Here is a 25,398-nt window from a genome sequence, read left to right on the forward strand (position 1 = left end):
AAGAAATTAACAATCATTTTAGTTCAGGTTCCACATGCAGACCAATTCAATCTCCAGTGTGTCAGACCAGTCAAATACAATCATAATAACCTATAAATGCTCACAACTCCACATTTTTCTCTTTGTAAATGTAAATATTTTCATGTATTTACACTAAAACAAAGTATAATTTCACAAAAAAAAAAAAAAAAAAAAAGGGAATAATCTGCACAAATATGAAGAACCTGGAATGTCTTAAGAAAAATAAGTGCAATTTTAACAATATTCTGCCTGATACTAAATGTTTTGTGTATTTGTAGATCCACTGTGATCTGTACATTATAATGAACATGGGTTAATGATAAACTGAGGCAGAATATTGTTAAAATTACAGTTATTCTTTCACTTTGTTCATGTTATTCACATTGAAAGGACGGTTTGTAGAAGTAAAAATTTTCATTGTTTAATTTGACTTTTTTTCACTGTAAAATATAGAGAAAAGCTTGGAGTTGACATTATTTATATATTATTATGTTATTATTTTACTGGTTCGGCCCACTTCAGATTAAATTAAGTTGAATATGGCCCTTGAACTAAAATGAGTTTGACACCCCTGCCTTAAAGGTAGGGTGGGTGATGTTTTTCCTGGAGCATTTTTTATTTACTATACTACTGTTCGCAATAATTAACTGAAAACCAATACAATCAACAAAACCAGGTGACTCCAAATGTGTTTTCATCTTGTAAAGTCATATTACATCTTGACGTAATGTTCACCACTTACATTTGCCCCACTCACAAGAAAATGCAAAATAAAAAAAGTACTTGATAATTCAACACAAATCCATACAAAACTAAAAAAGCACCAAAAATATATTAAACTAGTACACATTCATGTAAAATTGTTGGGAGAAAAGTGAAAAGGTGCAAGATAATAAAATAATGAAGTAAAATATCTGAAGTAACTGAGTATTTGACTGAAATCTGTAACTTAAAGGTGGGGTAGGAGATGTTTTCCTGGAGCATTTTTTACTATATTGCTTCAAATCCCCTTCACACCTCGATTGCAACCAATTAATTAAAATGCTCTAACACAAAAATGAAAAATTTAGTCACCTGTGGAACAGACAGGACTGAAAAAACACCATCCAATCATTTTAACCAACCCATCGAAATGATTGAATGGTGACATGTCTATCAAATTCAACTGCCATTTGTCCCTCCCCCCTCCCCCTTCTGCGAGTACAATCTGAATACTCTGGAGGCGTGGCTTCAGGGGGACGTCTGAAGAAAGCGGTTTGGACTTTTGAATTGTGTATTTTCAAAATGTAGCTTGTAGCTCGAACCGTTTTTCCAGGATCTCCTACCCTACCTTTAATTTTACTGCTGCTAAACATTGGTTCCGCTTTTGTGTTTCACACGGGCGCTTATTGTGACGCACATGATGCCAGGATCAACACAAACAACTGAAGAGATGAGGACAAAAAGGCAGAAAATGTCTGTATATTCACTTTTATACTTTGGAACCAATGCTTTAACACAAACATTAAAAATATTTGTCTTTATTTTTTCCAGTTATATCTTAGTTCCATCTTAAGTTGTCAGTAAGTCATAAGATGACACTTGACTTATTTGTTGTTGTTTAAAATTGGCTTAGAGGTCTTATTTATGACTTTGTGTATAAGAAATCAATATAAGTGAATCCCCAAAGGAACTTTGTGTTGGTAAATGCAAGTTACGCAAATTTACAGGATTTCAGTTCTGTTGTAACATGTTGATGGTCATATGAACTATGTTTTCAGCTCAAAAATGTCCAATTTCATCACAATTAATGCAATATTTTCATGTCACAAATGGCCAAGTTATATTTGAACTGAATTTACCTGAAAAACAAATATTCTATTCTTTTAGATTCCCCAGTTTTTCTTACCAGATTCTATCCTACATATCACGTTTTATTTTTACAGGTTCAATATGGAGTATAGTGCTGATCCATCCTGCTTATGTTACGCCAATACATACATGAAAAATGTCACACGTCACTGTTTAAATCAACAGTTTTCTAATAATAAGCATTTTTATAAAGAAATAACAATTCTATATTGTTATTTACTCTTTAGTATGATGATATGATCCTAGTTTTTGCACATGGATCATTTGTGGAAACGGTGACATGGCTGCCGAGCATCGGTATTATGGGATCTGGAACAACCATGTCACATCCGTCCACTGCCACATTTTGTGTTTTTGTGTCAGCTGTTATTGTTTTAGATCCACAATACTAACATTTATGAATAAGAGGAGAATTAGCAATAGTAAGTCTATAAGTTTATTACTAATAAAGTACTGGTACTCACCAGAGCATCATGGGTAATGTCACGTCCGTCCACCAGCAAAAGTTTTCACATACACGTGCTATTCAAAATCCAATATTTCTGAAAATATAGCTTCCACTGTCAAATAATATCAGTAGTCTGTGCACAAATGTATTAGCATTATTTCAACACAGTTCTATGCATTTCTGACAACTTTTTTTTTTTTTTTTGCCAAAAATGGCCACTCATTTGACCCCCTAAGTAAATTTTGGCCGATAGATACTTTTAAATATACTTTTAAACTGTTATTATTGTTATTTCTAGACAGATGTTTTTTTACATATCCTTTTACTTTTATACTTTTTGTGGTGGTTGTCTCAGCTGGTTCTGGAATAAGGATAAATTGTAATTTTCATTTACAGCACATTTTTACAATTTTTTGCATATTCAAATAATCATTTAATTGAATCAAAAGAAATCACATAATCAATAACTACCTCTCTAATGGGGATGGGAACATTCTTACAGCAGTGGAACTATGGGAGCACACTGAACGGCTGTGGCCTCTGATGTGACTATGAACATGTGCATATTATCGCATGCACTCTAACACATTTGCATTTTCCATTATCAGCGAACTGACTTGACAGAAACATAAGACCATGTGACCAACTTACTCATCATAGTGATTTATCCGCTAATTAACAGCGTGACGGCTAACGCTGATTCACATATCTATATCCACCTTTTGCTTATCTGGAGCCCAACCCAGTCAGCTAATGATTATCAATGAGGCTAGCATACAAAGACACTGGTTCGAGCAGCAATGCATCATGGGACTACTATAGTTTACTGGGTGTAAGGAGGTCAGTACCGAGGAAAAGGAGAGAGGAGTGAAGCAGAGGGGAGAGACGCAGCATGAGAATGACGAAAAAAATGAAAAAGAGGGGAAAATTAAGAACAAAAGAAGTCGGGATTGTGAAAACTGCAGAGGACTGAAGTAAGAACTGAAAAAGGAAAAAAGAATAAATGACAGAACAAGTGTCAGAACTGGTGTGTGCAGATTTTACATAGTGAAAAGGTCAGCGCCTTAATAGTAAAATAAAGTGTTTCAGAACAGCTGATGCAGAACAAGCGTCTACTCGTAATGAGCTCGTCTTCTGACTGACTCCGATTATTCATTGCGTCTTAATGAATACATCAGAATCAAATGAAGGAAATAAACAGCATTATTCAGACGTTTTTTTTCCAAGACATGAATAAATAAACAGAAAATTGTTTCTGAACTAACACAACTAACGGCTGAAGTTGTGAATGCAAAATACAGAATAATAGTACTGTATTTGTGTGTATGTTTATTAACCCTTTCATGCATACTGGTCACTACAGCGGACAGTTATTCTTAGGGATAGGAATCGTTAAGAATTTAACGATTCCAATTCCATTATCGGTTTTGCTTATCGATCCGATTCCTTATCGATTCTCTTATCGATTCTCATTGGGTGAGGGAATAAAAGAGCACAAACGGGTGTGTTTGCATTAATGGTCTTTTATATTTCCATCTCTGCACAGAAAATATAACATATACAGTATGTACTAATAATAATTACAGATGATGCTGGGCCCGACTGGGGGGGGGGGGCTACAGTGAAAGTGAAACTAAAGACTCTTTACTAATTCCTCTATTGCCGCATTTCTACTACGTGGAACCGGTTCAACTCGGCTCGGCTTGTCTCCCGTTGTTGTTCACCTCATTTCCTTTCCCTTCTTACCTTCAGAAACTTGTATTTGAGGAGTTACGACGTTCGTTGCCCACACCGGAATCGGCCCGGCGTTCACTCTGCCGCTACATTCACAAACGCCATTAAGTAGAGTATCCAATACGTGACATTCCTGTAAATGATTCACATGCTGTGGACAAATGTTTGAGGATATTGGAGGGATTCCACCCTTTTGAAGAAACGGAAGCTTTGACAGTGTTCCAAGTAAGTGGACCTGGTGTCGTCTGTTTAGACCGTTTCTGCCTCAACACCATGTTGGCTACGTTCTGACCAAAACAATGCAGCGTACGTGTGATGTCATCGCGCATGCGCAACGAAGGTGAAATCGATAAGCAGAATCGTTAAGCAGGCAGGCAAACGATTCCAAGGAATCGAGCTACTGGGAACCGGTTCTCGATTCCCATCCCTAGTTATTCTACAGCTGTTCTCTTGTATATTCATGGGTTTTGTTGTTTTAGCTTCATATCATCGAACACAGCACCATCTCATACATTGCAATTCACACCATTACTGTAACTTTGCTGTTCTGGATAAACCTGATCTGCAGTAACATGTTTTAGTGTAAATCCGCTCGTCTCCGCTCGTCTGGGGAACATTGTCTGGTGGTCCCCAGACCTTGTACAAGACAATCTAGGCTCTTTTCATAGGTCGTTCCACGTTGGTGGAATGCTCTACCAAGTACTATGAGAACAGAGGCATCCCTGCCTATCCTCAAGAAGCTCCTGAAGACCCAGTTCTTCCAGGAGCACCTCCTGTCCTAGCACTGGCAGACATTCCATTTTAAATATTTTAATAAAGTTTTTCCCAGGATTATCACAGATTTTCCCAGAATTATCTCTGGACCTGCTGCGGTGGTCCTGCCTCTCTCCTGCCTTCATCATCATCACTCACTTATCCTCAATTGCCTCCATGTGTCTCCCCCTACTCCCCCCTTCTCCCCCTCTCCCCCAGTCTCTATCGCTCTCTCTTTCTCTCTTCCTTTACCCTCTCTCTTTAACCCCAACTGGTCCAGGCAGACGTCCATCCTCCAGGAGTCTGGGTCTGCTCCAGGTTTCTGCTGTTAAAGGGAAGTTTTTCCTTCCACTGTCACCAGTCACTAGTGTTTGCTCCTGGAGGATTCAGTTGGGTTTCTGTAAATTGGCTTAGAGTCTGGTTTTGACCAACTCTACATATAAACTGTCATAAGATAACTTTTTTGTTGCGATCTGGCGCTATATAAATAGAATTTGATTGATTGAGTGATTTAATTGGTTTTCCCCTGTAAGTCGCTTTGGAAAAAAGCGTCTGCCAAATGCATAAACATAAACAAAAACATAAATAAATTACTAATTGTTATTAGACTGCAATTGAAAAGTTTTCTCAATCAAAAAAATAAATAAATAAAATTTTTGCATATTTTCTCTGTGAACTGAGTAATAACTAGTATTAGAGTATGTTAAAATGTTAGAAAATATCAGATTAGCTGCATAAAGAATGTTTTTATTTCATAGTTTTCCACTTTCTGATGATGGGTTTTAAATACACTTTTTTTTTTTTTTTTTTTTGCTTCAAAAATTGAACACATGGTGTCCGGCTGAGTGGACATTTTTGTAACTCCATGAAAAATAGGTTCACGAATAAAATTCTATCACATTGTTTTTTTTCATGCCTAAAGAGGAATAAAAACACTCAGGAAAAAAATCTCAACTAAGGTTCTCGTAATTCATGAATGAAAGGGTTAAGATCACATTATTGTCAGCAATTCTACTAAAATTCTAAATAAAAGGCACATGAAGCAAACATTTCTTTTTATCATTTAGGATGTGCATGTGTTCATAAATCCTAAATATTCTTCAATAATATATAATCATTTGTGACATTTGTTTAACACTGGTTCATGGTTTTCAGAACCTCAGCTCAGTTCACACCATCAACGCACCACGTGATATCAGCGAATATCACAAAAAACTCCTCAAGAAGCACCGTCTGAGACACTTAAACCTCACCAGCAGGGGTTTTGATTGTGACTGCTGACTGTAATAAAAATAACTGAAGTTACCAAGGCAACCAGTATGTTATGTCTGACCTCCATAACCAGCGTAAACAGTAGAAGTATTCAGAGAATACGCAAAAGTCTAGTGTTGAGAACTAGTGAATGATCGCATTTAATGGATGTAAAACTGAGAGTCTGTTACTCATCAGCATCCATCCGTCCGTCTGTCCATCCGTCCATCCATCCATTATCCGTCCGTCCATCCATTCATCTGTCCAATTGTCTATCCATCCATCCATCCATCCATCCACCCATCCATCCGCCGGCCTGCCCGTCCGTCCGTCCATCCATCCATCCATCCATCCATCCATCCATCCATCCATCCATCCATCCATCCATCCATCCATTATCCGTCCGTCCATCCAGCCATCCATTATCCGTCCGTCCATCCATTCATCTGTCCAATTGTCCATCCATCCATCTGTCTGTCCCCATCCATCCATCCGTCTGTCCATCCATCCATTTATCTTTTCAATTGTCCATCTGTCCATTCATCCATCCACCCATCCGTCCGTCCGTCCATCCATTTATCTGTTCAATTGTCCATCCATCCATCCATTTGTCTGTTCAACTTTCCATCCATCCATCCATCTGTCCGTCTGTCCCCGTCCATTTGCCCATTCATCCGTCCATCCATCCATCTGTCCGTCCATCCATTCATCTGTCCAATTGTCCATCTGTCCATCCATCCATCCATCCATCCATCCACTGCTTCTCTCAGCTCCAATGGAAGAACAAAACATTGAGTCGAGTAGAAAAATGTTCTAAAGTTACTGAACATAGAAACACTGACACACAGAAGAAAAAAGAAAAAAAAAAAATAGCCACTTCCTGTCAAAGCTCCCATCTGGGCCTTTTACTTGCCTCTGCTGTCAATCATCTCCTCTATTAATTCATATTTGGGACACAAAATATCCTGAGTAAAACGCAGCTCCATGTAAAATGAATGAATGACTTCATTAACAGGCACTGATCTACAATCAGCCAATCAACAAGTCAGGTTTAGACAGGAAAACAAATACAAACAAACCCGTTTTTCGACCTCTTTTCCTGTTGCTTTTCATTCTAGTCTTTCCTCTTTTTCTTGAATGTGAATGACTCGATTTGATCCAACCCTCGGGCCCGGCATCAGCTCTACCGGCCCCAATGCTGCTGGGATTCAGTGGAGCGCAGCAAATTTGTTTGTCACTGTATTTGTTTGTCGTAGTGTTTGTTTCTCTCATTGTTTGTGTTTATGCACATTTCCGTTGTTGGCCTTCTCGAGTGTTTCTCCTACTCTGGCAATTTTCTGCCTGGTCGCATCTAATGTGCCTCTCTGTTTATCTGCTGTCACAACACAGCTGATTTATATATATTTACATATCCAGGAAATGACAGCCATGAATTAGATTTACTTTAAGACAACAACAACAAAAATTACACATTGGTGATTATATGTTTAGACGGTAAAAGGAGAGCGTGTTTTGTTGATTTACCTATGACATGGATTCACAGATGCTCTGAATTTGATCAGATATGAACTGAAGTCAGCTTCAAGAAATATGACAAATGCCTTTGGGAAGATAACCAGTGTAGTGTGAATTCAATCACTTTGGCAACCGACTGCTAATGACACTGGGGGAAACTTTTTCAGGCAGCGGAGATGGGCAATATTACTTTCAGCAGGGGCTACGAACTGGCAAATTGGAACAAAATCAAGGCTAGAAGAGATAAACGCGTGACGAGGAAACTGCCGTTGCCGGCTCGAGTGTGTATCGGCGTTACTTTAAAATGCAACCTGCTCCAACGACGGACGCAAAATCAAGACGAACATCAAAACATGTGTACCGCCGTGTCAATAACAATAAGGCACGTGATGCTGCGGGGATGTTACTGGTTCATCTTGTGGAGTGTAGTCACCGTGGCAACACAGATGGAAAAAAGAGTGGGACATGGAAAAATAAATAAATGGCTGAATTTGTTTGTCTTCTGTAACCATATAAGGATGGATGGCTGAAAAGGGGTGGGGGGGTGGTAGTAAGTGAAGAGAGGGTGTATGTGGAGTTGAGTGGAATCCCCCCCCCACCCCATGTCGCCCCTCTTCACCTACAAACACCTTTTTTTTTAAAAAAATTGCTGCCCCATCTGTGCAGAGGCACTTCAGAACACACATATTTACCACACACCAAACGCAGAATGGAGAATAGTGTTAGACAATCACACACACAGACTGTATTAACCCTTTCATGCATGAATTATGAGAACCTTAGTCAATATTTTTTTCTTGAGTGTTTTTGTTCCTCTTTAGGCATGAAAAAAAACAATGCATTTTTTTTTTTGTAATGAACCTATTTCATGTGAAGTTACAAAAATGTCCACTCAGTTGGACACCATGCATTTAATTTTTGAAGCAAAGAAACATGTATTTAAAAATCATCATCAGAAAGTGATAAACTGTGTGAAAACTATGAAATAAAAAATATTTTTAATGCAGCTAATTGCTAAATTGTTACAGTTTTCTCACATTTTTATCATACTCTAATATTACTTATTACTCATTTCATGGAGATAATATCCTCCTGAGACCCAGGAATTTGACAGTTTTAGCTTTTTTACATAAAAAAAAATTGTCTTGATTGGAAACTGCATAATGCAACAATTTTTTTCAGATATATTTTTCAAACTAGAAAAGCACTCTGAGAGTGCAGACCTCCGCCAAGGCAGATCAGTGCCCCCCCCCCCCGATCACCACCAAAATTTAATCATTTGTTCCTTGTGCCAGTATCAATATTTCCTGAAATTTTCATCCAAATCTGTCCATAACTTTTTGAAAGATCCGGATCAGTCTTTGCCATTTGATAGAACACCCCATTGTAAATCCCTGAGTCAAATTGCATGAGATTTGCACAATTCCCCCATATTGTGATTTCCATCATAAATATTAGTCCCATATTTATTTTACCTATATTTTAAGATTCCTTGACCATGAAAACATACCATTAGCAACTGGATTCATAATTATATCCTTATTAGTTCAGTAGTTATTCACGAAAATCACATTTCTCGTAATGGCGGTTTTCTTCTGGATCTAGCTCCTTAAGTATTAAAGCTACATGAAATCCGGTGGCATACTCCCGATGCGGAACTGACTGAGCTACACGATGGCGCTTGTCAGAAATTTCTACCTTTAATATTAAAGGCACAGTAGGCCAAAAAGTAAGGGCACCCCCATTTTTTATATAAATTGAGATAAAATCCGCCTTCTGGATCAGATCCGGATCAGCCTTTGAAATGTGATAGAGGACCCCATTGTCAATTCCTGACTTAAATTTCATGAGTTTTGGTCAATAATTAAGCGAGATATTGGGAAACGAAAATTTTGGCCCCATTTACCACAATGTTAACGAAAATTTCAAAGTGATCCAGAATCCAGGATTTCTTCCGGATCACCCCCAAAAGTTAATCATTTCTTCCTTATCCCATTTCCAACAAACCCTGAAAATTTCATCAAAATCTGTCCATAACTTTTTGAGTTATGTTGCACACTAACGGACAGACAAACAGACAAACAAACAAACCCTGGCAAAAACATAACCTCCTTGGCGGAGGTAATTAGTTTTATTTATTGATTGATTTTTTTTAATGGAATGTCCATTGCAATGCACAGTATTTTTTAAGTAAAACTGTCAAACTTTTGTCCCCTACAGAGGACAAAATGCTGGGTCTCAGGAGGATATGCACAAAAAATAAAAAAGTTTCTTAATTACAGTCTAATAACAATTAGCGATTGATTTACACTAAAACATGTCACTGCAGATCAGGTTTATCATGAGCAACAAAGTTACAATAATTGTATGTATTGTATGTATGTATTGTATTAACTGCAGTGTTTTGGATGGTGCATGAGTGTCCACTGTGTTGGCTGATATGGAACTAAAACAAAAAAAAAAACATGAATATACAAGAGAACAGCTGGAGAAGAACTGTCTACTGGAGTGACCACTATGCATGAAAGGGTTAAAGACATGGATGTGGGTGCTTCTACGAAACTGGTCCTAAAAACAGGGCATGGGGGGGGCAAAAAAATTGTTGTATTGATAAATATGTTGTAATTATTGAAGAAAATTGTTGAATTGTTGAGTTTCTTTGTATGACTGTACTGCCATGAACATATTGTTGTGTATCATTCAATTATTGCGTTATGTACTTGTTGTGGTTGAATGCTAACATTAGGAAAAATGTTTTGTTTGATTGTTGTATTAAGTTAGCGATAAAGGTGTAAAAGCACTTAAGGGTATAGGATTAAATAAGTTTATAGTTCTTCCTGCAAAATTCAGACTTGCACGTACCTGAAGATAGATTCTGTTCATTTAAATGTTATTTTTTGTTTTTGTCTTAATTTGCTTCGTTTTGTTTTATTTTGTTTCTTTGCATGTTTGAAATAAATACATAAAATAAATCAATAAAATTCAAACCAGATGTAGACTATTGTTATGAAGCAGGTTTGGAAGCACTTTGGGTCTATTTTAAAAAGAAATACTAACTGAGATAAAAAGAGAAACTATTTTTTCAGATGAAACACATTTTTATATTATTTTACATTACATCGGCGTCCCTGTTTTTAACTTCATTTCCCATCATGCAGCGTGCTACTGCGTTTCCGTAATTATAAGGCAATTGTATTCCAAAATGACTAAAATAAAATCTCCGAAAATATTGGTCCTATCAATTTGCCGAGATATTTCATATGGAGACGGGACTACTCCTCAACAGTAGGTACCAAATTGGCCAGTTAAAAACATCTGAATTTGTCGGAATCGTGCAGACACACACACACACATACACACACAGAAGCTCTGAGCTCTTCTAGTATTATGATATAGATAACACTGGTCAACAACAAATTTATTGTTTCAGTTTTTTGAGCTGATTTAGGATAATTTTGGTGTGCTGAATCCAAAAATCACATTAATTTTGCTCAATCAGGTCAACTTTCTGAACTATGCTACATATTGTTTTTTTTTAACATTTTTGCTTACATTTATGGGCATTTTCACATCATATGATACAAAATTCTTTCAGATTTCTTGCAATAAACGAGTTCTGAAGATTTTACTTTTGCCAATTTATGATTAATGTTTTTTTTTTTTTTAATATTACAGGTGAATGAAATGGCTTCGACGAGAAGATCTTGCAAAAACAAGCCTGACGTATTCTGCTACATCTGTGGTGAATACACCATTGTACCTAACAGGAATCAAGAGATCAAATGATTTTTTTTTCTCTTAAAACCTATTTTGGGTGAGAACTACATAAAAAAATCAACTGATAAAGTCACAAAAATGTAATCAATTTTGTGAGAAGATCAAATTTTTCAAAATCAAATAAGCAAAAAAAAAAAAAAAAAACCTGACCTGATTGAGAAAAACAGATGTCATTTTTGGATTTAGCGGTGCAAAATGGTCCTAATTCAGTTGAAAAAACCTAGACAACTTGCAAAAAACATTTTTTTTTGTAACCCAGTGTAATTGATGTAAAATATAGTTTGCCATCTTTTCATGATCTCAGGGTTTATGTTCAGTTAATGATATATTTTACTGAAAAGGTCACTTTTTCTCCACTTTTTCCTGCTTTGATATAATAACCTTTATGATCCCTATATGATCAGTCAATTAAAATATAGATAGTTTGATTGATGGATGTATTTATTTCAAGTATGAATGTCAAAACAGAAGAAAATAAACTAAGCACTTAAACATAAGACATACAATACATATTCAAAAAGGAGTGAGAAGAAGTATAACTTACAAACTCCCACCCCTTCTCCTTATATAATTAACAACAGTAATAATCTTCCTAGTCTAAACATATCTACACTATATACCATAATATGACTGATACTGATACTTATTAAACTAGAAGCACTCAGAGAGCGCAGACCTCCGCCAAGGCTGATCAGTGCCCCCCCCCCCCCCCCCCCCCCCCCCCCCATGCCCCCCCCCATGCCAAGGAGGTTATGTTTGTGCCAGGGTTTGTTTGTTTGTTTGTTTGTTTGTTTGTCTATCTGTTTGTCTGTCCGTTAGTGTGCAGCATAACTCAAAAAGTTATGGACAGATTTTGATGAAATTTTCAGGGTTTGTTGGAAATGGGCCCCCCCCGTGGGCACCCCCACCCCCGATCACCCCCAAAATTTAATCATTTCTTCCTTATCCCATTTCTAACAAACCATGAAAATTTCATCAAAATCTGTCCATAACTTTTTGAGTTATGTTGCACACTAACGGACAGACAAACAAACAAACAAACAAACCCTGGCAAAAACATAACCTCCTTGGCAGAGGTAATAATAAGAAAATACATGATTTACACTGAAAAAAATCAAAATAAAGAGGATAATATTACAATATATGGTGATAAATTACTTAAGAAAGGTTAAACAGAGGGGAAAATGCATTTGGGAACTAACACAAAAGTACCACTGAAACTTTATGGGTTAAACAGCATCAAAATCTTGCCTTTTTCCAAAATAATGTCCAATGTGGCACAAGTGGAAGGAACAGAACAACCCCACCTCCTTGTTTCAGGAGATTAATTGCACTGGAGTTGTTTTTTTGTTTTTGTTTTTATCAAAAAATATTCAACTTTGATGTAATTTCAAAAAAACTTTTTATTTATTTCCATTGCTTGTCACAATATTGCAATTTTAGCGCTTAAACAGTTAAAAAAAAAAAAAAAATCCATTAATCTCCCTTAACCTACCCTGTCATCTTATATTATTTCCTTCAGATGACATTTAAGTTGGCAGATGTCATCTAAATTTTGCTGAGACAGATTCAGGTTTTCAACAAACTCAATTTTGCATATCTGAAATATTTTAGATGTTTATTATCAGAATATTCCAAAGACTATCTGTGAAAAATGTCTCCAATAAATGACTTAAGTGACTACGGGGCGAAACAGATTCATTTCTCCCTTTGGAATGAACGAGCTGCTCGTCTCCTCATGAGGCTGAAACCCATGTGACACAAACAGGAAATGACTCTTCTGTGGACACTTAATGAACCGTCTTTGGTCAGTCATACCGAGCTAATGCAACTTAACCTCCTAAGACCCAGCTGTGGGTTTTCTGTCCACATTTATGGACAAGAGTTTCACAACTTTATACAAAAAAAAAAAAAAAAAGAAAGACAAAGAAAACTGTCTACCACAAAGAACGTTTCATAAAAATATTAAAAACTGCGTCTGAAAAAACTGTTGTATCATGATGTTTCCAGTATAGGCACGTCTTTAATAAAAAACAAAAAAAAAGCTTGTACTTTGCGGACATTTCCTGGGTCTCAGGAGGTTGAGTAAACACTAACCTAATCATGTCAGCTGATCTCAGTTAAGACACACTTCCAGCTGAAAACCGCTGTAAGTTTTCTGGGAAGAAGTTGATGTTTTTTTGGAGTCAGGACTGTGTCAGTGTCTGTGTTGTTACACTTGGAGATACTTCGACAGTGGCTTTAATTTCAGAAACAGCACCGTTACTGCACATTCTCACTGACTATTGTTGAGTTTGATGTTTTTTCTGATTGCATTCTTTCAGCATATCCGTTTCTTTTCCAACAAAGAAAGAAAACATAAGAGCGAGAAGAGCAAAAAAGGTAGAAATAATAGGTTCCAGAAACAACAAACCCCACCCCTTGCACATATTGTAGCTTATTTTGGCATCAATCCAGCTGATGTCATGATGTCTATGCATGCGGTGATGTCAGCAAATCGATTACTTCTATATATGTGGCAACTTTGAAGTAAATTGAAACTAAATTGATGTTTTTATAGACATTTGAAATTTTGCCCATTATAAGTAAATGAGAGAAGAAAAAGGAATTTAAAAAATTCATATAAAATTAGAACTTTGACCAACTTTTCCCCCACATCTATTCTTTGTCACTGGCAATTTATAAACCAAATTTGGTGTGAATTCAACCAGTAGTTTTGCTACTACAGACATGTGAAATTTCGCCCATTATAAGTAAATGGGGAAAAAAAAGATTAAAAAATTTGTTAAAATTTGTTACTTTGACCTACTTTTCCCAAAATGTTGTGACATTCATTCTGGGCCACTGGGAATTTATAAACCCAGTTTGGTATGAATTCAAGCAATAGTTTTGCTGCTACAGACTTTTGAAATTTTGCTCATTATAATTGAATGGGGAAAAAAAGATTTTTAAAATTCCAAAAACAAATTGAACTTTGACCTACGTTTCCCAAAATATAATGACATCTATTCTTTGTCACTGGCAATCTCTCAACCCAATTTAGTATGAATTCAACCAATAGTTTTGCTGCTACAGGCATTTGAAATTTTGCTTATTATAAGTGAATGGGGAACAAAAAAAAAAATATTTTAAAAATTCATAAAAAAAAAAAAAATTGAACTTTGACCTACTGTTCCCAAAATATAATGGCATCTATTCTTTGTCAATAGCAATCTATAAACCTAATTTAGCATGAATTTAACCAATAGTTTTGCTGCTATAGACGTGAAATTTTGCTCATTATAAGTAAATGGGGGAAACTTTTTTTTTTTTTTATTAAAAAATTTGAACTTTGACCTACATTTCCCAAAATATAATGACATCTATTCTAGGTCACTGACAATCTATCAACCCAATTTAGTATGAATTCAACCAATAGTTTTGCTGCTACAGACTTTTGAAATTTTGCTTATTATAAGTGAATGGGGAACAAAAAAAAAATATTTTAAAAATTCATAAAAAAAAAAATTTGAATTTTGACCTACTGTTCCCAAAATATAATGACATCTATTCTTTGTCACTGGCAATCTATAAACCCAATTTAGTATGAATTCAACCAACAGTTTTGCTGCTACAGACATTTGAAATTCTGCCCATTATAAGTGAATGGGGAAAAAAAGATTTTAAAAATTTCATTAAAAATATAAACTTTGACCTACATTTCCCAAAATATAATGACATCTATTCTTTGTCACTGGCAATCTATAAACCCAATTTACTATGAATTCAACCAATAGTTTTGCTGCTACAGACTTTTGAAATTTTGCTCATTATAAGTAAATGGGGGAAACTTTTTTTTTTTTTTTTTTTTTTTTTAATTTTATTAAAAAATTTGAACTTTGACCTACATTTCCCAAAATATAATGATTTCTATTCCAGGTCACTGACAATCTATAAACACAATTTAGTATGAATTCAACCAGTAGTTTTGCTGCTACAGACATTTGAAATTTTGCTTATTATAAGTGAATGGGGAAAAAAAAAGATTTAAAAAATTCATTAAAAAAAAATTTGAACTTTGACCTACTGTTCCCAAAATATAATGACATCTATTCTTTGTTACTGGCAATCTATCAACCCAATTTAGTATGAATTCAACCAACAGTTTTGCTGCTACAGACTTTTGAAATTTTGCTCATTATAAGTAAATGGGGGAAACCTTTTTTTTATTTATTTATTTTTTTTTTTATTAAAAAATTTGAACTTTGACCTACATTTCCCAAAATATAATGACATCTATTCTTTGTCACTGGCAATCTATAAGCCCAATTTAGTATGAATTCAACCAATAGTTTTGCTGCTACAGACTTTTGAAATTTTGCTCATTATAATTGAATGGGGAAAAAAAGATTTTTAAAATTCAAAAAAAAAAAATTGAACTTTGACCTACGTTTCCCAAAATATAATGACATCTATTCTTTGTCACTGGCAATCTCTCAACCCAATTTAGTATGAATTCAACCAATAGTTTTGCTGCTACAGACATTTGAAATTCTGCCCATTATAAGTGAATGGGGAAAAAAAAATATTAAAAATTTAATTAAAAATGTAAACTTTGACCTACATTTCCCAAAATATAATGACATCTATTCTTTGTCACTGGCAATCTATAAACCCAATTTAGCATGAATTTAACCAATAGTTTTGCTGCTATAGACTTGAAATTTTGCTCATTATAAGTAAATGGGGGAAACTTTTTTTTTTTTTTTTTTTTTTAATTAAAAAATTTGAACTTTGACCTACATTTCCCAAAATATAATGACGTCTATTCTAGGTCACTGACAATCTATCAACCCAATTTAGTATGAATTCAACCAATAGTTTTGCTGCTACAGACTTTTGAAATTTTGCTTATTATAAGTGAATGGGGAACAAAAAAAAAAAAATTTTAAAAATTCATAAAAAAAAAAAAATTGAATTTTGACCTACTGTTCCCAAAATATAATGACATCTATTCTTTGTCACTGGCAATCTCTCAACCCAATTTAGTATGAATTCAACCAATAGTTTTGCTGCTACAGACATTTGAAATTCTGCCCATTATAAGTGAATGGGGAAAAAAAAATATTAAAAATTTAATTAAAAATGTAAACTTTGACCTACATTTCCCAAAATATAATGACATCTATTCTTTGTCACTGGCAATCTATAAACCCAATTTAGTATGAATTCAACCAATAGTTTTGCTGCAATAGACATTTGAAATTTTGCTTATTATAAGTGAATGGGGAAAGAAAAGATTTTAAAAATTCATAAAAAATTTGAACTTTGACCTACTGTTCCCAAAATATAATGACATCTATTCTGGGTCAAAGGCAATCTATATGCCCAATCTGGTATGAATTCAACCAATAGTTTTGCTGCTAGAGTGTTAACAAACAAAGAAACAAACCAAACCAAAAACACTACACCTTGTCTACCTTTTGGGGGACAGGGTAAAAACAGTCAAAAAGTCTAGATGGGAAAAGAGAAAATGAGACATAGGGTATTGTGTTTGGTAGAAAATACGTTAAACTGATTGGGTGAAAAAAGACTTCTCATTCTTGTGGAAAAATGGAAGGGAGAAAAAACAGTGCATGATGGGCGGAAAAAGGAAGAAACAGGAAAAAACTAGACACTAAACAAATGGAAAACTGCGCGGTTGAACATTAGATGCAACTTTCTCAAGAGACAAAGGTTAATTTGTGTTTGTCATTGGGAATTTGTGTGTGTTTGTGTGACGGTGACAAACAGTGAGTGTTAGAAAAGCTTGAGATAGAAAGAATGAAAGTGAGTCAGTGTTGAGCTGGTGGATGGATGAGGGTTTTCATGCAAATATAACATTTGGGATGGTAGCGCCCACTGCCATTTGCATACTCATTCACCCGACTTGTTTATAAGTGAATAAATCCAGTGCTGCTTGGAGTATAACAGCTGCTATTGGGCCACTCACAGCAGCACTCATTCGTACACACACTCTAATGGTATAAAATGGTACACAGGTCCCAGCTGCAGCCCTGGTATTATCAAGGCCTCCATGTGCACAGGCATTAGCGCTACTTACATTAACATTCAGTCTGTTCTGCTCTGCGTTCAAGTGTTTCATACTCTTGTGTGTTTGCGGACTTGGTTTGATTCTGACCTCAGAGGTGTTGACTCGTCCCTCCTGGAAGGAGCAGTCGCTAGCGTCCTGAGTGCACATGTGGCGATATTTGCACCAATGACACGGGAAGTTTCCGTTCACACAGGAAAGGCACCTGGAGCGAGAAAAAAAGACGACAAAGATGGAGTTAAAGCACTGATCATTACCATACCTAATACTTTTGTGTACAGTGTTGGGAAGCAAAATTTACAATATTTTGAGGCAGGGATTGAAAGACAGTGTATGACCAATTAGTTTATTGAAAGTCATGAGAATTTATTTGCCACAAGCAAATTGACATAATAGAAAATGTTTTTATTCTATGTGTCCTCCTTCTTTCTCAATAACTGACTTCACACGCTTCCTGAAACTTGCACTTGAAAGTGTTCCTCAAATATTCGGGTGACAACTTCTCCCATTCTTCTTTAATAGTATCTCCCAGACTTTCTCGTAATAGTTTTGCTCATAGTCATTCTCTTCTTTCCATTATAAACAGTCTTTATGGACACTCCAACTATTTTTGAAATCTCCTTTGGTGTGACGAGTGCATTCAGCAAATCACACACTCTTTGACGTTTGCTTTCCTGATTACTCATATGGGCAAAAGTTTCTGAAAAGGTATGGATAATAGTGTTAGGTATGATTATGACATCAATATATGTTTGGTTTCGAAACAATTGACGTAGTGCCTGCTGAGAAAAATACAACTAAATGTTCATTGTAAATTTTGCTTCCCCACTCTGTAAAGTCTACATTTCCTTTCATTTGTTTCCTTGAATTTCATTCCATGCTTTTAATCATTATTTAATCCTTTATAAACAGGACAAATTGACCCAAACTGATATTCAACTGCACTGGAAAACATCCCAATTTTCCCAATATTTTTTGCGCCTGAAATTTCAAGTTTGCTCAAGTGACCAAAAAGAGTAAAAATTCTAATAGTCAATGTTTGTAATGTTTGCACAACAACTCACAAGGACCAAAACATCCACCGTCCGTCGACCAAAACCATAAACTGACATGAATGTTTAATCTCATCTGATTCACTAATCCTATTAATATATAATAATAATAATAATAATAATAATAATAATAATAATAATAGTTTTATTTGCATACCACCTTTAAAAACAAAGTTTACAAAGTGCTTTGACAGAGGGCACAACAGCAGGATACAAGAAGCAAGTAAAAACACTAAAACATAAGCAACACAATAAGAACGATGTGTACAACAAATGCAAAAAATATGGTACTTACAATAAATTAAGTGAATAAAGTGAGTAAAGAGGGCAGGGATAACGTAACATGATGCTGTTAAATCAATGCAAAAATGAATAAATGAGATAAAACAACATCATGTATGAGAATATAAATTAGTAATCAAACAGGATAAAATCACATTAAAAGAGTTAAAATTAAAATTAAAAATTAAAAATGGACAGACATCACATAAAAGCAAGTCTATAAAAATGTGTTTTAAGAAGTGAATATATGTCAATAATTGGTGTAAAATACAGTTTGTCATCTTTTCATGGTCATCAGATATGACCCATTTGTATGTTCAGAAGCTCCGTAGTTACCGTGGAAACACTGTTATCTTCTACAACATTGATTCACCAGTAAAACCCATGGAGTTGGATCAATGAGAGTGGATGGAGACACTTGGGCCCTCCCCCTTACCCCTTCCCCTTGGGATTACCCCTTGAAACAGAGCTGCAAGGATTAGGGCAGTGTTTTTCAACCTTGGGGTCAGGAGGAGTCGCAAATTTTTACCGTAAAATGGGCATTAAATTCTGTTCTAAGTAGTCTTAAAAAAGTCTTAAATTTAAGTTGTAGAAACCTGTAGGAATCCTGAAAATAACTGATTTTCACAGAAAAAAAGCAAAATACAGAGGATAGCATGAGAATAAATGATGATAAATCACTTAAGAAAGGTTAAAATAGAGAGAAAAATACATTTAGGACCTGACACTAAGTAGCATTGGGTCTTTATGGGTTAAAGCAGGTCCAGGCCATATTTGACCAGTTGGTTTTCGGGAATCTTCAATCATTTATTTGTTGGATTATTATGTCCCCAAAATCGAGTTGCAGGGATATAATATTGGTTGGATTTCTTCTTCCTTGACCACCTACATAGTGGAAGAACCCTATGGATTTCAGCTTCACTGACTATTGTAAGTCATCCACATGGGGGCGCTTTAGTTGAAAATCAATTTGTTTTTTTACATAAGTCAAAAAATAATAGGCTGATTGAGATAAAATTTGGTTGATATTGGTTGTTTTACAAAAGTCCATTTTTTTTGCTACCATCCAGAGTTCATAGGGGGTTATTTTCATTCAAAAATTGGTTCTTTGACTATTATTCTGCCACTGTCAGGTCAATATAGCTCCAACTGTGTTCATCTTGATTGTCTAACAATTATCATGGATAGATTTATATAGAGCAAAGGATTGGGGGGATTTCGGGGATATACCCTTGTTATCGTATCGATATATCTTTCAGCCCTAGTTCCGACTCGACAATTTATATTGAGATTGGGAACCAATTATTGCTAACTTTGCAGCCCTTGGTGGGAAATGACTCAGAATTATGGGAAAGGCATTGGAATAAATAAATAAATTTTAGGAGTTGCAAATTTTTGCCAGTAAGGCCGTAAAATGGGCATTAAATTCTGTTCTAAGTAGTCTCAAAAAAGTCTTAAATTTAAATGGTAGAAACCTGCAGGAATCCTGAAAATAACTGATTTTCACTGAAAAAAAGCAAAATACAGAGGATAGCATGAGAATAAATGATGATAAATCACTTAAGAAAGGTTAAAATAGAGAGAAAAATACATTTAGGACCTGACACTAAGTAGCATTGGGTCTTTATGGGTTAAAGCAGGTCCAGGCCATATTTGACCAGTTGGTTTTCGGGAATCTTCAGTCATTTATTTGTTGGATTATTATGTCCCCGAAATCGAGTTGCGGGGATATAATATTGGTTGGATTTCTTCTTCCTTGACCACCTACATAGTGGAAGAACCCTATGGATTTCAGCTTCACTGACTATTGTAAGTCATCCACATGGGGGCGCTTTAGTTGAAAATCATTTTGTTTTTTTACATAAGTCAAAAAATAATAGGCTGATTGAGATAAAATTTGGTTCATATTGGTTGTTTTACAAAAGTCCATTTTTTTTGCTACCATCCAGAGTTCATAGGGGGTTATTTTCATTCAAAAATTGGTTCTTTGACTATTATTCTGCCACTGTCAGGTCAATATAGCTCCAACTGTGTTCATCTTGATTGTCTAACAATTATCATGGATAGATTTATATAGAGCAAAGGATTGGGGGGATTTCGGGGATATACCCTTGCTGTTGGCCCCCGACAGCGTAAGCCTTATTTATTTTGGGATTTTAATCACTGGGATTAAAGTGACTCCAAAAATATGAGGATTAAACAGAATGGTTTTAAATATAAACGATTATACACTGTCGCCCATAAAGTTGGAATACTTTTATTTTCAGACACATTCCTCTTTTTTATTCGTAATTAATCACCTTTAACCTGATGTAATGATTACATACTGAGTCCAATTCCACTTTATCTATCAACAATAAATCACGTTGTCAAGACATAAAAATATTTTATTACAACTTTATGAGCAACAGCGTATAATAGATGCCACAGTTCTTGCTATTTTCAGCTTCAACATTTATGTAAAACAATTCTAGCGGTTATATTTGCATTTGTTAGACAAAACAGGACATAATAGTGTGATAGTAGATGATTCATGAGGGTATAATAAATGAACAGCATTTAACAGTTAAGGTTTTTTTTTTGCTCAACAGAGACGGGTCTGATGTTTATTTTCCCCCAGGTTGATTTACATTTCTGAAAGTCAATGAAAATGGCAATAAAATAAAACAGAAAAACACATAAAACTGAAATGTTATGCAGCTGGTGACAGTGGCTGCCATCGACTTGTTTGACAAGTGACTGAAATTTATTTATTTAAAGTTTCTCAATTTCGTAGTTTAACACTCAGGTGTCATCGACTATAACCACCACGTGTTTAATCGTTTTCTACCCATAATTCACAGGGAGAGGTGTGAAGGCAGACCGAAAGAAAACCTCCAGCGACAGACACGGATCACACACCGAAACACAGACCGAGCACAAATATTTATGACCCAAATCTAAGGAAATCGCATTGGAACGATGTGTAAGTGCGGCCTTATGTGTTCAGGCCAAAGACGCTAAAAACAGGACAGGAAGAATCCACTAAGAATCCACTCCTCCCTGCTTATTCTCCACGCTTGAAGGCTTAGAGTGAAGTAAGCTGGCAGACAAAGATAAGCCTGTTTTTATATAACACTTCGTTTTTTTTTTGTTTGTTTTTTTCCTCTTCAGACTTGAGCAAATATGGAGGTTCAATTTATATTCATTAAACTTGAATTAAGAGACAGAAACAAGGCTATCACACCTTCCTGGAAATAACAATGGAAAGTAATGCTGCGTGGGAACAAAGTGAGTTTATATCTCACAGTATGATCAAAAACATGACAGAGACGGTTGTTGGCTTTAAAAAAAAGAATTATTGGTTTAGGAGTCGGGTTTAGATCAGCTGTAAATGTAAAGTGTCATGAGATAACTTTTGTTATGATGTGACGCTGTATAAATTGATTTGATTGATATTAAAAATCCATGATCTTGTAAAATGTTATAAGCAATAATCTTATTTAAATCATTCAACAAATTACTACCAAGTAATATACAGGGTGGGGAAGCAAAATGTACAATATTTTGAGGCAGGGATTGAAAGACAGTGTATGACCAGTTAGTTTATTGAAAGTCATGAGAATTGATTTGCCACAAGAAAACTGACATAATAGAAAATGTTTTTATTCTATGTGTCCTCCTTCTTTCTCAATAACTGCCTTCACACGCTTCCTGAAACTTGCGCAAGTGTTCCTCAAATATTGGGGTGACAACTTCTCCCATTCTTCTTTAATAGTATCTTTAAGAAAGTCCACATTGCTGTGTGATGTTCTATTGGTAGCATGTTCTAAAACGCCCCAAATAGCAGAATCCAGAGGGTTTAGATCTGGGCTAGAAGGCGGCCATAAACATGATTCCCAAAAATTGCTAAAGTTGGATTTGTTGCTGTTGTCAACAAGTGTTTTGGTGTTCTTGTGTAAGATTTTAACTTCAAAACATATTTTACTGCATTTCTAACGGTCTTGTTGTCTACCTCAAGCTCAGTTGCCATTTTTCTCATGGATTTGGTTGTATCCTTTAGGATTTTGGATTTGAGAGCTTTAATAAAAGCTTTGGTACGTTTTTTGTTGCTTCCTCCACTTCCAGACTTTCTCTTAATAGTTTTGCTCATAGTCATTCTCTTCTTTCCATTATAAACAGTCTTTATGGACACTCCAACTATTTTTGAAATCTCCTTTGGTGTGACGAGTGCATTCAGCAAATCACACACTCTTTGACGTTTGCTTTCCTGATTACTCATATGGGTAAAAGTTTCTGAAAAGGTATGGATAATAGTGTTAGGTATGATTATGACATCAATATATGTTTGGTTTCAAAACAACTGACGTAGTGCCTGCTGAGAAAAAACAACTAAATGTTCATTGTAAATTTTGCTTCCCCACCCTGTACAGGGTGAGTCAGAAAAAACGCTCTTTCCATTTAAAGAAATTGTACTGCTAAAACGGAAACACTGATTTTTCTTTTGACCATACAGTCATATTGATGTGGTTATTGAGCATGTCTGATGATGTAGTCATAGATTTATTGCATTGCATAAGAGAGAGAAGGTCCATTGTTTATTGGGCACTGAAATACCTGCTAACACAATGTATGCCACAGTGAACAAACTTGAAACTGACAACAATTACAGGAGTCGGGGCTTTGCTTTCACACTCAGGACATAGGCCTACATGACAGTGCCCAGGGAGTTTTCATCATGGCAAGACCACAGCGATTGCAGGTATTATTTCCTCATCGAGTTGTCTGTTTGGGTCAGGAGAGAGAGTGGCCACCTAGATCCCCGGACTTGACCCCCCTTGATTTTTTCTTGTGGGGGTATCTTAAAAACCGTGTGTATCAGACTGTTCCACAAACTCTTCAGGAACTCCGAAATCGCATCACGGCTGAAATCCAAGCCCTACGACGAACACGAATGGCGAGAAGAGCTGTGTTAGAGATGCGACAACGAGCACAGATTTGCATCAATCTGAATGGTAGCCAGGTTGAAGGTCGTGCCGGACGACTTCGTTGAGACAAAACATTTTGATGGCGAGTAAACATGCTGTAATGGTTGACAATTTTAATTTCATTCACGGTGGCATAAACTGTGTTGGCAGATATTTCGGTGCACAATAAACAATGGACATTCCCTCTGTTATGCTATGCCATAAATCAATGATTCAATCGCCAGACATGCTCAATAACCACATCAATATGACTGTATAATCAAAAGAAAAATAAGCATTTCCATTTCAGTGGTACAATTTCTTTAAATGAAAAGAGAGTTTTTTCTGACTCACCCTGTACAAAAAAACTTCACAATTTGGGAGAGAACTCATAATTTGAGAGGTTTTGGAGATTTGGCATTACCCAAATTTCGAACCACTCGTAAACGTTTTTGTTTTTAACTGTATGTGGAGTGAAACTTTAGAACAGTCCGGACATCCAACACAAGCAATGCCAAAAAAATCCACCAATTTAAACTGTTATACAAAAATATGGTCTGGTCCCAGTATAAAGATGGAGGGTCCTAATACTGATGTTACATTAATATTCTGTCTTATATGTTAACCTGTTCAACCCTGAGCATATTTTCAGGGGAAAAACGCCTAAAAAGACCTACCCAAAGTAAATGAAGAATTATTTCACAATAATAAGGTTCATATGGATGTTCTTGGTGTCTATGGACATTTACAGACCTCACAGAATCTATTCCCATTGTCTAAATTATTGTACCTATTACTATGCCTGAGTAAACTGTAACAAACTAAAAAAGAAATTAGAATTTTTTATCCTCGCTTGCTTTTTTTTGGCTGGATTGACGATGACATGCATAAATTAATTGTTTGTTTTGGAGATTTTTAATAGCGTATATTTCACCCCATAAAGATTAAAAATCATGTTTGAACATTAAAGTTTGCACTAAAATACACTTTTGATGTACTTTTATTAACATTAGGGTCTAAACTTTGAGCAAAAGTTGGAAAAAAAAAAACACCCATTGTCTTGATTTATTATATTTTTATAGTAGACGAATATTAATATAATTTTTTAGGCCTGTGTTGTCTATTACCATCTGCTATTGTTCTTACCATCACTGGTATGTGCTGCCCTTTACCATTAGTGCTATTGTAGATTTTTGTTTTTTTTCTTACCATTGTTGGTCTGTAATTATTGCTGTTCTCGACCACTTGTGGTATTGCAGTTTTTTGTTTACCGGCCAACAGGCTGTAAGCTTTTGCCGTCATGCCGTTGTCTGTCGTCCGTTAAAAAAACTTTCATTCATCTTCTTCTCCTAAACTACAATTCCGATTGACTTCAAACTTAGTGTACAGCTTCTTTATGATGATGTCAACAGAAGTTTATACTTCTTCCTACTCCTTTTCGACCATGCAATATTCAGACTTGTATGTGCTTGAAGATAGATTCTGTCCATTTAAATGTTATTTTGGGTCTTAATTTGCTTTGTTTTGTTTTATTTTTCTTTGCATGTTCGAAATAAATAAATAAATAGACTGTTTTCTACTGGAGACTGGTTTCAGCTACATTTCTGTCTGTGTTGGACTATGGTGATGTCTTGTACATGCATGCCTCCACCCATAGTTTACGGTCACTAGACAGTGTGTATCATGGAGCTCTGAGGT

At 35.5% G+C, this 25,398-nt stretch overlaps 1 protein-coding gene across 1 annotated transcript in view; it reads right to left on the minus strand.

The window, feature by feature from the left end:
- The window catches only part of LOC115422428 (plexin-A1-like), an 837,453-nt gene that overhangs the window by 296,432 nt on the left and 515,623 nt on the right, over positions 1-25,398 (minus strand). The window contains 1 exon segment of the mRNA XM_030138774.1: positions 17,511-17,625. Coding sequence (XP_029994634.1) covers positions 17,511-17,625 — 115 coding nt within the window.

This window comes from Sphaeramia orbicularis, chromosome 7 (assembly GCF_902148855.1).
Source record: "Sphaeramia orbicularis chromosome 7, fSphaOr1.1, whole genome shotgun sequence".
In the NCBI taxonomy this organism is placed as follows: Eukaryota; Metazoa; Chordata; class Actinopteri; order Kurtiformes; family Apogonidae; genus Sphaeramia; species Sphaeramia orbicularis.